Below are 15260 nucleotides of genomic sequence, written 5' to 3'. Positions count from 1 at the left end.
TCTATGTCTCTTTCTCAGTTGTACTGGTTCGTATATCGTGGGCATTATTTTCAAAAAGATCTACTAAACAGACATGAAACACAGGGAGATTATTATTATTATTATTATTATTATTATTATTATTATTATTATTATTATTATTATTTTCATTGATGTATCTCAGTCTCATCGTTGTCTTTGATAATATAAAAGTGACTGAGTAATGAACGATGCCACTTTGTAACCAGTCCCTGCAATGATTTATGTGAGAGTGTCGGTTGGTGTGTACATTTCGGTGGGCTTAGTAGAATGATAGGTAACAGATGACTTCTGCCGCAGCTAGGTAAGCAACGGGAAACTTTCTCACTCCCCATTTCCCTAGTCCACTTCTTCACAGACGCCTAGGCTATCTGTGATAGCCACTGGCATTGCTGCTGGAGTACCAACTAGGCTTTGGGCAGAGGATTCAACATACATACATACATACATACATACATACATACATACATACATACATGCATACATACATACATACATACATACATACATACATACATACATACATACCGAGCGAGTTGACCGTGAGGTTAGGGTTGCGCAACTGTGACCTTGCATTCGGGAGATATGGGCTCGAACTCCATTGTCGGCAGCCCTGAAGATAGTTTTCCGTGGTTTCCCATTTTCACACCAGTTAAATGCTGGGAGCTATACCTTCATTATGGCCACGTCTGCTTCCTCCCACTCCTAGCCCGTTCGTATCCCATCGTCGTAAAAAGACCTATCTGTGTCGGTGTGAAAATGGAAACAATGGTAAACCATCTTCAAGGCTACCGACAGTGGGGTTCGAACCACTATCTCCCGAATAGTGGATACTGGCCGCACATAAAGCGACTGTAGCTATCGAGCTCGGTAGTAGCAGTAGTAGTAATTTGTTAGACATGCTTCATACAGACGGCAAATAACTGGTATTTGTGACTACAGTACTCTAACCTTCGAACGAAACCAGTAACAAGTACAATCCAGCTGTATAATGTGGGAGGTCCAGTGTTTTATTCCTGGGATGCCTCTGAACTATACGCGAGTTCGCAAGTCGCTCTTTTATGTGAGCGCCTACTGCTATAGACAACCATCCATACAGATCCGCTAACATCTCTGCTGACAGTCTTTCTGTACGGGAAAAATAAGCGTGTTGGTAACTGAAGATTTCGTGAACCATTGAACCTAATCAGAAGCTGCACCTGAATGCTAGAAACATCATGAATTTGCAGGTGAATTTGAAACCATTTTAAAAACGTCCACATTCTTTGTGGAATAGTAAGCTTAAGTTACTCACAAAAGTGAATTAATAAATTACATCAGACATTGGCCGATATATCTCGTTAATGATGTTTCCAGGATAGACTAATATAGACTGAACATTCTTAACATATCTCTATGGAATGATGTTCGTTGATATTCATCTAGGGTCATTTTTAATAATGTTTATTTAAATCCAATGTTGTTATTATTTCAATTACGAATAAAGTCCAAACGTTCAGGGGAGGGGTATGCATACACCACTGGCTGTGGGTGTGTTTGGAGCTTATATATGCCCCTGTGACTGACTATAACGTGTTGTGCATTGTAAATAATAATGCATGATTCAAGTCGCTTGTATGTATTTACTATGTTTTCTGTTGCAGTACCCGAGTTCGCTAAGGTTAAGAGATGGGAGAGCTGCGAGGTGAACACGGTTATCTTCGTGTGGTACCACGCGGAGGACGAGCCACCTAGCTGGCGACCACAAGACGTTCCTAACGTGAAGAATGGAGTATGGCATTACAGAGGCCGCTCGGAGTTTATGATCAACTCACACATTCAGGTAAACGCTTCGATCCTCTGGTATGATTATACTGACAATACTGTAGCCACAAAGTTGAGTTTCTAAATTCTGAGTTAGCGATGTGTTTCCGTAGGATTCCTAGTTTATAATGCAGAATCTTCTGTCATATATATAAATGAATGTTTGTATGTATGTGTCGAATGGACTCAAAAACTACTGGAGCGTTCTGGATGAAATTTCACAATTTGTTCTTATTACTCCTAGGAGGGTTTAGGAAGTGGTGTGAACGAGGGCATAGGGGGTGAGAAGGGTGAAAAAAAGAAAATACGGGAAGGTAAACTGCATGACATGTCTGATCAGTAGGTTGCCTAACCAACAGTGTGTGAAGATTATGATGTCTTTCCTAAAACTTATATTCTTCTTCTTCTTCTTCTACGCACGGTATATAAAAATGAAAAGTCCAAGTTCAGTCCCCATAGGGGGTGAGAAGGAGTGAAGAAAGAAAATGTAGAAAATGACAGAGATTACGGGTGAATGCGTGTGTATATTTCAACATAGCTCCCAACCAAACTAGATACACATATTATAACTTACTATCCGGAAAAATTACTGTAGAGGCAAGAAACCCCTAGCACCCCTAAAGGAAAGGGTGAACTGTAAAAAATAAAAATAATGACCGATATTAGTGGCGAATTCATTGTCTTTGGGGATGGAGATGAACTGTGACACTCTGGATGCCGTTTGAGCCAAAGTTCATTCCCTGGGGTTAGTAGGGGTGAAAGGAATGTCCAAAATGACCGAGATCATGAATGTACGTGTGCATGTTCCAGAATAGCTCTAAACCAAACATGATACACATATGACTTACTGTTTGGGAAAGAAAACTGTAGGGTAAAACACCTCTACGGGCGGGGGTGGAAAAGTGATGAAATATTAAAATAATAGAAAACGACCATTATTAAAAGTGAAAAAGATGTATGTTAATGAATATAGTTTTTCTTTGCATTTGATTAAGCGGTTTAGAAACATCTAACGCGGTTGAATTAAACGCGGGCGAAGCCGTGGGCACCTGCTAGTATATAATAAAATTCAAAGTTTGTCTGCTGTAGTAGTAGTAGTAGTAGTAGTAGTAGTAGTAACTGTTGTTGGTTGTTGTTGTTGTTGTTGCTGCGAATTCGCTCCACGTTTGTATGTATTTATTAATTTATTTATTTTTAGACGTTTCAGACTGCTTAATCTGTAGAACGCTATAAAAACAGCTGATCACTATTCACGCACTTGATTACCTGTATTTGGTTGCAGTGTAGGACGTAGAGTTAACCAGGCGTCTCCTACAAGTCTTTAAAAGCGAGCAGTTATGACTTGAAATAGAGCTCTGCATTGGGAGGTGATGAGCTGCTCCTGAGAATAGTTTTCTGTGGTTTCCCATCTCCTCACTAAGGCAAATGCCGGGACAATTCCGTTTATAGGCCATGGCCGCTCTCCTTCTCTACACTTCAGATCACCTCAAAGACATCTGAACTAAGAGAGGGCCTCACCCTCTAAGAGGCCCGCCGTTCGAGTAACGTAATGGAACAGCCAGTTTTTTGCCTAAAACGTTTAACTGCTATATTATTCAGAATCAGAAGATAACTGAAAATACAGTATATGCTCATAGTGTGCACGTTCAAGTAATATAATGAAAACGAAAATCCACAGCCTATTTTCAGTCATTCGACCGGATCAGGTAATGAATGAAGCCCCCATCTAGCGACGAGGATAGGAATTGTGCCTGTCGCACTCTTCTGGGGCAATGAGTAATGACTGACAGATGAAATGAAATTATATTGGAGAGTGTTACTGGAATGAAAGATGACAGGGAAAATTAGAGTACCCGGAGAAAAACCTGTCCCACCTCTACTTTACCCAGCACAAATCTCACATGAAGTGACCGAGATTTGAACCCCACAGAACCCAACAGTGAGAGGCCGGCGCGCTGCCGCCTGAGGCACGGAGGCTGGCTCAAGTATCATAATATTTATTTCAATAGTCAGCTTTCTGGCCTACTAATTTAATATGCTATCTTATTCAGAATCAGAAGATAACTCAAAATATATTCCCAGTGGTTTAAGCACATGCGATATAGAATTATGCATCAAGAATTGCTTCAAATTTCATATGTAACGTTCTTTAAAATGATGTGGAAAAATGGAACGTTATTATACTGTACTGTAGTTACTTATCGCCAGGGCCCGGCTCTTTATGACATGTTCTCTTTTAAGTGGTGCATCCTACACATTTATAACTTATATACAAATGCTGACCATGGCCCCCTGATTACAGAAATGCCTATTAAATAAGTAATTTTTTCGCCATTTTCTTGACTTTTTTACTTTTAGGTATTTTTTTTTCAAATTTTCACTCTGAGTATCGTCGAAGCTTTCGATAAACAAGAATACGCTGGTCTCAGACGGTAGAGCACCGGCTTTCTGACCCCAGCTTGGTAGGTTCGATCCTAGCTCAGTCCGGTGGTATTTGAAGGTGCTCAAATACGTCAGCCTCGTGTCGGTAGATTTACTGGCAGCACGTAAAAGAACTCCTGCGGGACTAAATTCCGGCACCTTGACGTCTCCTAAAACCGTAGAAGTAGTTAGTGGGACGTAAAATAAAGAACATTATTGTTAATAAACAATAAACTAACTTACTACAACCCTTATTGTTACTGTTTCGAAATCCACATCCCTACAGAGCGACCAGACATTGCTTCTAATCTAGATGGGCTTTGGATGAGAGGGGGAGGTATTATCACTGTAGTAGGTACACAATTCACGTTTCAGTCAGGTACTTGAAGTGCCAGAGTACAAACATGGTTATACGAGCTTGTTAGTTTCGTTTTACTGTGTGAGTTTTATTTATTCAAGTGTGATGCACTTCAATTGTTACAACGCCAATGATAAAGCCTTTTAAAGCTGACTGTTGAAGGACAATTATTTCACAGTTCGACGAAGATATGTTTTCTACAGATGATCAGATACCCTTCTGAGGAATATGCGAAGTGAAAGGGGCAGTAGATAAAAGATTTACCATTCGCCAACATGTGAATCGTGACGCACACGTGGTAACCAGAATATCAGTGGATTGCAGAGATTGCATAATACCCTAGTAATGACGACGTTGCTTGTATGAACTACGTTTAAAAAAGGACTGAATTATTATTATTATTATTATTATTATTATTATTATTATTATTATTATTATTATTATTATTATTATTATTATTACTATTCTTTTATCGATTTTGGCCGTCTTAAGACCACGCAAGATAACCCACTGCATTCATTCGGTTTGTTTTATTGTTTCTTTTCTTGCTTTCTAATAGTTTTTCATTTTCACTGTGTTTTTCCTCCTCTCTTCTGCCCTTCCTTCTTTCCTTTCTCCTGGTAACCCTTGAAATTTTGTATCAATCTCCTAAAAGTTGTTCTGTCTTTATTATTTTTATTATTATTATTATTATTATTATTATTATTATTATTATTATTATTATTATTCACTGAGGAGCACGCTTGTACTTATTTAGCTCATGATTTTGCTTTCTTCTCTTCCCAAAATCTCTTCATCCTCTCACTGAATTTCTTCTTACGTTCTTCTGCCCAGATTTTATTAGTTCTAGCACTTGGCTCCGCGAAACAATGATTATTAATCAGTGTTCTGAAAGCAGATCGGCTCTTCACAGTTTCCTGCTCGATGTTGATTTCCTGAATATCTGATTCTGTTTCATTTAGCCAGTTGTTCTTGACTTTCAGTGTGAGGGCAAGATTTAGAATTATTTTGGTCAGTCTAACATTGTTCATTCTGAGAATGTGACCATAGAATTTCAACCTCCTTTTCCTGATAGTGTCCGAGATTTTTTCAGTATGGCAATAAATTACATAAGATTTCTTTTTCATCCATACTCCCTCTGTGCAGACCGGGCCGAAAATTTTCCATAAAATTTTTCTTTCTTGCTTTTCTATGTCTTTTATGAATGATCTCCCGCCAATGATTAAGGTGTCCGATGCGTTTAATGCTTCGGGTTTTATTATTGTATTATAATGTCATAGCTTTGTTTTCCGAGATAATGATGTTTTGTTATATGTGTTCCAAGTGATTCGATATGCTTTCTGTAATTTAGTAATTCTCTCCTTATTTGCTTCTCGATTTACTCCAGAAGGATGAATGATTTCTCCAAGGTATTTGAATTTATGTACTTGGAAAATTTGTCCAAATTTAGTCATCCTAGCTTGCCCATCTAGAAACCGAGAGGCTCCTTCCATGTACTGGGATTTTTCGTATGATATTTGAAGTCTTGTTTTGGCTGCAGTTTCATGTAGGTTTTCGAGGGATTGGATTGCTTCTTGCCTATTATTAGAAAGAATTGCCAGGTCGCCTGCAAAAGCTAGACACCGCACTTGAATTCTGTTTTTCAGTTGCCTACCAAGAGTTATTCCTTCCTGTTCCCGTTCCTCTATCGAGCGCGTCCCAGGTGGCGGATCAGGCCGGCTCGCCGGACTTGTCCGGTGGGTCTGAGGGAAATAAAATACCTCTAGTGGACCAAAAACAGGTACAGCCAGAAAAAAATTATGAGGCAACCTCTAATGCTCAATACCTTAGTTGTGCCAATGAGGTTGACGAATGTCATTCTCCCCATTTTCTTCAACTTACTAGCATTATTATTATTATTATTATTATTATTATTATTATTATTATTATTATTATTATTATTATTATTATTATTATTATTATTATTATTATTATTTCAACCGCGCAATATCTCGGCGGATGAACGGCTGAATAGGAGCGTGAGGTTGAAAATCCTTTGATTACAATGTAAACAAAAAGGCGTAAGCCTAAGAAAGAGAGCCACGTAGTTTGTGTTACAGCAGTCTACAGTTGGTAGTATCGATGTAAATAATAATAATAATAATAATAATAATAATAATAATAATAATAATAATAATTCAACCTAGAGAGAAGACAGCTGTCAACTCTGCACAGTTCACTACCCCGTATCTTAAAAAATAACACGCAATCACGGTGAGAGTGGAAATTCTCATGTTCCGTTAACCGCTGATTTCCGTGCTTCCAAACATTGAAGCCAGTTGTTGCAAATTGGAAGTCGCTCCGAAAAGTTTACAAGGAACACGAAAGTAGATCGTTGGCTGCAGGAATAAACCAGATACTCACGTTTCGTCATGTCTCCATTTAAAAGCTTTCTTTCAAACAGCACTTTTGACAGAAATCACCAATTGACTGGATACATCCGCACAGAATTACAGAAATTGCCCTCATTCAGTTTGACTCCACTTTTAGCGTAGTAGTCTCTAGTAACATTATTCATAAGCAAAAAATAACGGTAATCATTTGGTTTTAAAATATCTTCTCTTGATACTAGATCGTCTTCACAATTTTCATTCACAGTTCCAACAGTAGACCAATGGAAACGCAACTAGTACCATCATTTTTATTTTCGTCATTGTACGAGAGGAAGTTGTTTGAGTTATAGTTTGTATCATATAGAAAAACAAGTCTAATTTTGGTGTCTGAAGCACAATATAACTTCCCTCCTCTTCTTCTCTTCTGCTGATCTGCGGCAATTTGCGCCACTTGCCGTAATCGTTTTCGAACATCCATGTTGTGTACGAAACACGAAAAACACTTAATAAAACTTTCACAAAATAAATAAAAATGGCTTTCACTGACTTCTCCGGAACTCTTGGCGTTATGACAAATTAGCGGCTTTCCCGATTCACTTAACAACGCGCAGTTGCCTGTAGGTGGCGTTGATTCACCGCCCGAGTGTGTGCCTTCTAAAAATTCGTTTTCAAACTATTAGAACTTTTAATTTGTGCCGCCCTGGTCCCGGGCCTACGAGGCGCATGCCTAAATAAGGCTCTGCACCCTGTGTACTATTTTGGGTAAATTGATATTTTCCTTCATATTTTTTGTTCATTTTCTCGCTCATTTTAAGTCATTTTTGACAAATTTTAGGTTAATTTATTGCACATTTTTAGGCATTTAATAGGTCATCAAAATCCGAGCCCTGCTTAACGCACTGAACTTCTACCAACCCGGGGTGAATGGGCGGACAGGGAAATGACCAGAGCATAAGTTCAAGCACTACATTTTGAAATTTTCTTTCTTTCCTTCTATATTTGAAAATTTGAGATTTGGAACAAACACCAACAGATGAGCTCATCATCTCTGATAACAACAGCGGACTGTAAGTCCAAAAATCAGGTACAAATTAGAGAAAATTATCGACCCGATAATCTACAAGGGATAAGCAATATAGCTCTAAACAGGTACACTTTTACAAGAGCATGTTTGCTCCACTCATTTACATTCTAAGAGGCTGAGCTGCAAAAGGTTACCGTAGTCGAGCCTCTAAGAGGCACAAGCTTCTCACAAAATTTGCCTCAAATACTGTGTTTACTGTCACGTCTGCTCATCAGTCTGTTACACACTCATCTATAAACAATTACCAAATAAACAGGGGCAATGAGTCCATATTCTAAATAGCCTTAATGTAAAAATAAAAGATTTGACACAATAGGCCAGGGCCTGTCAAACGCCCAAAATCTCACGCGTGCAAATCGAGGCGCAAGGACTCCGTGCATTGTGCATCGATCCCGCTCGGCTCGGACCAACGCTTCGTCTCTGGGCTACTCGGCTAAGCTCGGCTGTACTCGGCTCAACTCAGCTCGGATTTGGAGCGCTACGGAGCAAGTGGGGAAAAGGGAGACAGGGGAAGCGAGCGAGACAGGCATGAGGAAAGAGAGAGTAAGCGCTATTGCTCCAAATCAAGGAGTGGGGGTCTGCACTCTGGTCTACCAAGCGAAGTCGTCTTTTGCACCGCACATTGCATGCACCACGCGCATGCACCCTTGTTACTCATGTTTAACAGGCAACTGAAATGCTACGGTTTTTCTGTCTCTCTAATTAGCGCCTGTACTGTCTTTTCCTTCTCAAGTTGACTACTTGAGCTCGACCTTATCAGCGACAATCCGAGTTATGAATAGAATGATGCAAGAAGGGAAGAAAATCCCCAGGTAACTTGTGAGTCAGCAGTCTCTGGCAGCATTTCTGGGCAATTAGAATTCTCGCAATAGGCCTATACAAGACTAGGTAGAACTGCATTCCGATGTACCTTCCCTCGGCTTGCAATCGAAATAGTACAGACATTCAAAAGGGATTTCCTTATGTCTGAAGAATGGTTTTAAAAGAAAGGATGACATGTGGTCCGGCGTAATAAATTGTCCTGCAACGTGTAAAGTGTCCGCTTAAGTCAAGTGGACGGGACAAATGGCGATGTCCGCTGTCCGGAGTTCGAGGTGTCCGCTTAAATGAGGCCAATTTAACACCTGTCTTATGTAAAATAAAATCGGTTCCGAGGAAAATTGTCCGTATAGGGAGGTGTGCGTTGAATAAGGGTGTCCGTTAGGGCAGGTTCGACTGTACCATCATTACAGGCAAACCCACTCGTACACAGTAACCAAATACAAAATTCTTGTATTTCGCCTTTGGCTCTGTGTTCAAGCTGGGCAACCTTAATATTTTTCCGCATGCATCGAAAAAACATACTCTACACGTGCCTAATGAACTGCTCCCAAAAAATTCATCCATACCGAAATCCAAAAAATAAAATAAATGTTTTTATTACAATTGATTTCATAAAATGGCTATTTTTATTAACAGGACTAAGTACACGAGGCTATACTGTTTTTTTTTTTTTTTTTCTTCTAGCCTCTGGTGTGTGGCCCTGAACACTTCCAGTGTTAACTATTAGAACGAACATGTACCCAAGCTAGCTGCTCCACCGCCGTAAGACGCTGAGAATCTCGAGTAAGGACCACAGCCATTACCCCGCCTCCCCAAGAGAAGGTGGCATCAACCAAGCAACTTGAATTTCGCTTGCGTAGCTCTCTATCGCGCTGGCAAAGAAACCCAGCTCGCTGGAGAGACCTAGATTGCGATAGAGCGAACGGGTTATCGAGACCACTGCCTTGACTTAGCTGTTTGCAGTTTGTTTTTACTTGATAAAGAAATGTTCTGAGAAATAATAAGACAATGCAAATACAAAATTATTTGCCCTAGCAGCGTTGGGGTAGCTGGGGTTCAGTGCACGCCACTACTGAATTCAATATTTGCAAAATAGGGCACCAGAAATTGCCTATGTGTGTAGAGGACTCGAATCGAACGGAATCCTACGCGGGAAACATAAAGATCGCAATGGACTATTTGATACCACTAGCACTTTTGTTCGAGAGAAATGAAAAAGACGTCGGAGAAGATTCTGGGTGTATGATATTAACTTAACAAGAGAGCTAGTGGTGGGGGCGGGGAGAGAAGTAGCCTATGCTAAGGGACACTAACGTAAGTCGCTTTCTCCATACTAGTAAGGATGCGTAGCAAGGACTAGCACTATTGCCTCTCTTAGTGAGGTTTGAACTAGTAACACTGTTTTCGTACGTTATTTGTTAATGTTGATTTTTTGTTGTTTTGGAGCACCGCCTCACTTTGGTGCTGTGAGTGTGAGGGAGTTCTTTGATCACATTTCGATGAATGAATCGTTGGTTGTGGTACGAAAGTTTGGCCACCACGTTCAGGTCACCTCACCCCCTTGCGACTTCTCCATATGGGGTATTGTCAAACACGAAGTGTTTTCTGAGAAACCGCACGAAGTGGGTCACTTGAAACAGCTAATCGAACAGTCATTCAGTAGATTGGATGGCAATCCTCGATTGTATCATGCTATTTCAAATCAGTGCTGAACATATGTGCCTGTTGCATAGAACATGGTGGGCGACAGTTTGAACAGTCTGAAGTACAATAAAGATTGTCAAGGTTTTTATTTTATTTCTTCACATATTGGGAAAACGATTTTGTACACACCTGTATTTATTGCGAGATGAAGCCAAGCATCTACTGTAGGCTTTCTTTGTGAGGAACAAATGTACGATAGTTTTAAACAGAACGAATATCCCGAGTTTACTTACGCAACTGTTCATTGCAAATATAAAACGCTTAAAGATGAATCTCAAGTCACTTAACTATCTATCGTGTGATATACAAGGATTTCCACGTGATGATATAGTTTTATGATAATGTTAACTATTACAAAATAGATGGATGTAACTTAGCACGAAATTCAATACTATAACCTGTTTGTTGGTCTCGTCACACAGGAAATTTTATTTCTGCCACAACGAGGTAGAAAATCTTGCTCACGTCCTCGTTTACAGTGTTGCCAACTTAGCGGATTTTCCGCTAAATTTGGCGGAATTAGAAGACTGTCAGCGGAGAAAAATATAATTTAGCGGACAGCGGATTTCTTGGCGGAATTCTAGATTTATTATAGCGGAATTTAGTGTTTTATCAATTTTACGTTTTTTAAAAATTTGTACTCCAGTCTGTCTCCGAGCTATTCCGTATTTCATATCAGGAGCTAGTAATCACATGAGGAAAACGTGTTACTGTATTTGGATTTGATGTTAATGGGATCATGGTATCATAAATTTGTAATGAGTGGGGAAAGGGTACTTACATCTTAGTTGACGAATGACGACAGATAATGAAACTGTGAGAGAGTAGTATTTATATTTATGCTATGAAGGAAGACCATTTAATGAACTGGCCTGTTTTGTGTGTAGGGGATTCACCTAGTTTGCACCTGGCACTAAAACGCCTACATTTTTTAGCTCGCAGGCAGGGGGTTAATCCCAGTGCAACTCACAGATTAGATGAGTGCAGACATTTACTACTACTACTACTACTACTACTACTATTATTATTATTATTATTATTATTATTATTATTATTATTATTATTATTATTATTATTATTATTATTATTATTATTATTATTATTTGAGATCGGATTTCTTGGCGGAATTTTAGCGGAAGTTTTAGTAGTATTTAGCGGATCTTGAAAATATAAGTTGGCAACACTGCTCGTTTACTGCTCGCATGGAAAAGATCTACGAAATACTAGGCACCATAAAATACGATCTGCCATTGTTCAAGCGTTAAGGGACTCAGGCTTTACAATCTTTGAGGAGGTTCACTGTCTCTCTACTACAGGAAGCACCCGTCGAATCAATATGATAGCCTAAAGGGCTTTATAGTACATCCGACGATCAGATTCGAGACATCCGAAATACAGCTGACTGAGGTACATGAGAAAAAGGAAACAACAAATGAACCAACCATCCCATTCTATCAACAAGAATACCAGCTGGATGATATCGAAGTCATAGAATGAACGGTAGGCGCTAGAGGAACCATTCTTTTCTTTTCCGTCCAGTTCTGCAAATTATTTAACCTCTATCAGGCATTAATAAAAGAAATTGCAGCGACTGCCCTGAAATATTCCATCCAAATCCTGAAGAACCATATCTCCCAAACTTTTTTATGCAACAACATACAGTGTGTGTCAAATGTGCTAACCAACTCACAATTACCTATAATATTCATCTTGCCGTTTTGTATACTTTGTGATCAGTGGCGTTCTCGTTGGGAAAAGTCGAAATAAATAATAAATAAAATTTCACGACCGTATGTAAGAAACAACTAACTTCCCAGCTGATGCAAATTCGCCGCCAAACGGCGATACGGAAGATCCCAATCTTCAATGAAATTGCACGGACGTTGAAAATTATTCTGTTCGATTCCACTCTGTTACTCCAAAAATATTCTTGGCAGAAAATCCTGTTCGGTTCGTTTGGATTTTATTCACCATCTCTACATCCCATTTAAATACATGGCAAAAAATTCTGTTCGGTTCGATTCAATTCCATTTCAGTAGGTGTGAGCGGCCTTTTGTTCACCTTTTTTATAGTTGTTCCTGATAACGTCCCTGTATAACACATACTCTGTTTTGTTTGCTTAGCATACCCCCCATTTAACACTGTGATTCCATTCTCAAGAAATTGGGGCAGTGTGTGATGTGGGAAGATGGGTGTATCCTGTTTACCTGTCCAGATGCTTAGGGCGGATACCGTATCTCTTCGACACACTCCATTCATTCTGCAGGGTGCTGGACAGGTGGAAACACTGACCCACTTAGCCTCAGAATGGCGTACTACGAGAGCTTCATTTATTTATTCTTAATGTATTCCACCGAGTCCCTCCTTCAGTAGCACACGCCCCTTCCAGGCCAGGCAAGAGCCGTGCAAGTCTTTGTTCAATGAAACACACATACTGTACTTATTCACTAACGGAGATGAAAATTTTATTGACATTATATGAAAATATATTTGATCCTGATGATGTTGCAAAAGTAATTTTATCTTAATTTGAATGAGTAATAATAATAATAACTTAAATGTTTCCACCTTTTCAATACAATATATTCACAAAATTACAAAATTATATGGTACTAGTTTCGACCCATCTAGGGGTCATCATCAGCCGTATTGGAGCAAAGATCATTTGTGGCGAAATGATCTTTGCTCCAATACGGCTGATGATGACCCCTAGATGGGTCGAAACTAGTACCATATAATTTTGTAATTTTGTGAATATATTGTATTGAAAAGGTGGAAACATTTAAGTTATTATTATTATTACTTATATATTGTTCAATACGGACCAAAAACATGAAATTCATAACCATCAATTAATTTGAATGGTCATAACTTCAAGGCTACCAGCCTCATTAAAGAAGAGATTGATACAGACGTTTCAAAAAATGAGTGATCGTCTCTAAACCACTGCTGCAACTGTAATAATAATAATAATAATAATAATAATAATAATAATAATAATAATAATAATAATAATAATAATCAGCATCATCAGTGGCATGTATTATAACATTTATAACATATTAAAATAAAAAAATAACTTTGGTCCAAAGCTAAATTCACTTATGAAAAGACAGACAACGTCCAGAAACCAAACACATTTTCATCCAAGTCGTGTTAGTTGGAAGAAACAGCTAAGCCACTGAGCCCCCCCCCCCACACACACACACCTCAGTCCCATTTCTGTTTCCATTTTTTATTGTACCCAGAATCGTCATCAGTATCATTCATAATATGTTCTGCTTATCCCAGTCTTATTTTGGTTTTAAGCTGGAGTTTAAGCCGGATGCTCTTTCTGACACCACGTGCATTTTGACACGAAAATCTCGATCCAGGATCGACTGGGAATCGAGCCTCGGCTTTCTAATCGCGCCCTCCATGGTCATCTAAGAAGTAATCAATATTATTACATTCTGCAGTTTCTCTATGCATATTTTATAGTTTATCTTTATTCAACCAAATTCTGGCTGCGTCAGTGGACTGACTCATCATCCCAGGTTTGTGGGTTTGATCTCGACTGAGGTAGTTAATTTTTGAAGGACGTTCAACAATGTCATGAAGTGCCAAGAATGTTAAACGTCCTTCAAAAATTTCTGATGGCGCACTCGGTGCAGCCTAAGGAACCGCCCAGAAGAATTCCGCTTTCGTTTCTAGACAGCAACACAATCGGAATGTCGAAAATGATAGGCAGGTCCCCTAGATGGTACCACTTCAGGTTTGCAACGCAGTAGATACGACCATATGATTGTTATTATTTAGTAAATTCTGGGTCCAGCTCCTTGGCTGGTCAGTGGAGTGGCTATCGGTTCAGAGTGCCTCGGGTTCGATTCCTGGTCGGGCTGATGGCCGCATCAGGTTAATTCCTCTAGTTCGGGGACTGGGCGTTTATGTTCGTATTAATACACACCTCTTCATATACACAAACACTACCAATCACCACAGAGCGTGCAATAGCGGATACATCCCTCCACATTGAGACCTTCTCTGCCAAGGAGCTCAACCCACCGAACTGTTCTGGTAGTCGATAAATAATTTTTTAATGGTGGATTGATGCTTCCACTTACCTGTGCCACGCTCTACTCGTTCACCTACCCTGGTCAGTTCTTGTTGTATGTTGTAAAGCCAGTCCCAAATTCGTGACTTCGGTGGTCAAAAATTTGATTACGGGATTATTTTTTTACAGTGATGGATGAAATTTCAAATTTCAAGTTATGTTTAGCGGTTTTCTGAAAGGTCCGCTGCTGAGGTGTAGTGGTTAGTGTGATTAGCTGTCATTCCCCAAGGGCCGGGTTCGATTCCTGGTTCTGCCACGAAATTTGAAAAGTGGCTCTAGGGCTGGAACGGGTTCCACTCAGCCTCGGGAGGTCAATTGACCTCAGCCATTCTCGAAGTGGTTTTCCATGGTTTCCCCACTTCCCCTCCAGGCAAATGCTGGGATGGTACCCTGGTATCTTGCCTGTCCCTTCCAATCTTCCCATCCTCCACAAGGCCCCTGTTCAGCATAGCAGGTTAGGCCGCGTGGGCGAGATACTGGTCCTCCTTCCCAGTTTTATCTCCGGACCTAAAGTTTCACTCTCCAGGACACTGCCCTTGAGGCAGTAGAGATGGGATCCCTCGCTGAGTCCGAGGGAAAACCCA

At 39.7% G+C, this 15260-nt stretch overlaps 1 protein-coding gene across 1 annotated transcript in view; it reads left to right on the top strand.

Moving 5' to 3' along the window:
* nvd (neverland) overlaps nucleotides 1-15260 on the top strand; it is an 87097-nt gene that overhangs the window by 50352 nt on the left and 21485 nt on the right. The window contains exon 5 of the mRNA XM_067152442.2: nucleotides 1662-1840. Coding sequence (XP_067008543.1) covers nucleotides 1662-1840 — 179 coding nt within the window. The remainder of the gene's footprint in view (nucleotides 1-1661; nucleotides 1841-15260) is intronic.

Source organism: Anabrus simplex, chromosome 8 (genome assembly GCF_040414725.1).
Source record: "Anabrus simplex isolate iqAnaSimp1 chromosome 8, ASM4041472v1, whole genome shotgun sequence".
Lineage (NCBI taxonomy): Eukaryota > Metazoa > Arthropoda > Insecta > Orthoptera > Tettigoniidae > Anabrus > Anabrus simplex.
This window is presented reverse-complemented; position numbering and strand designations above follow the sequence as displayed.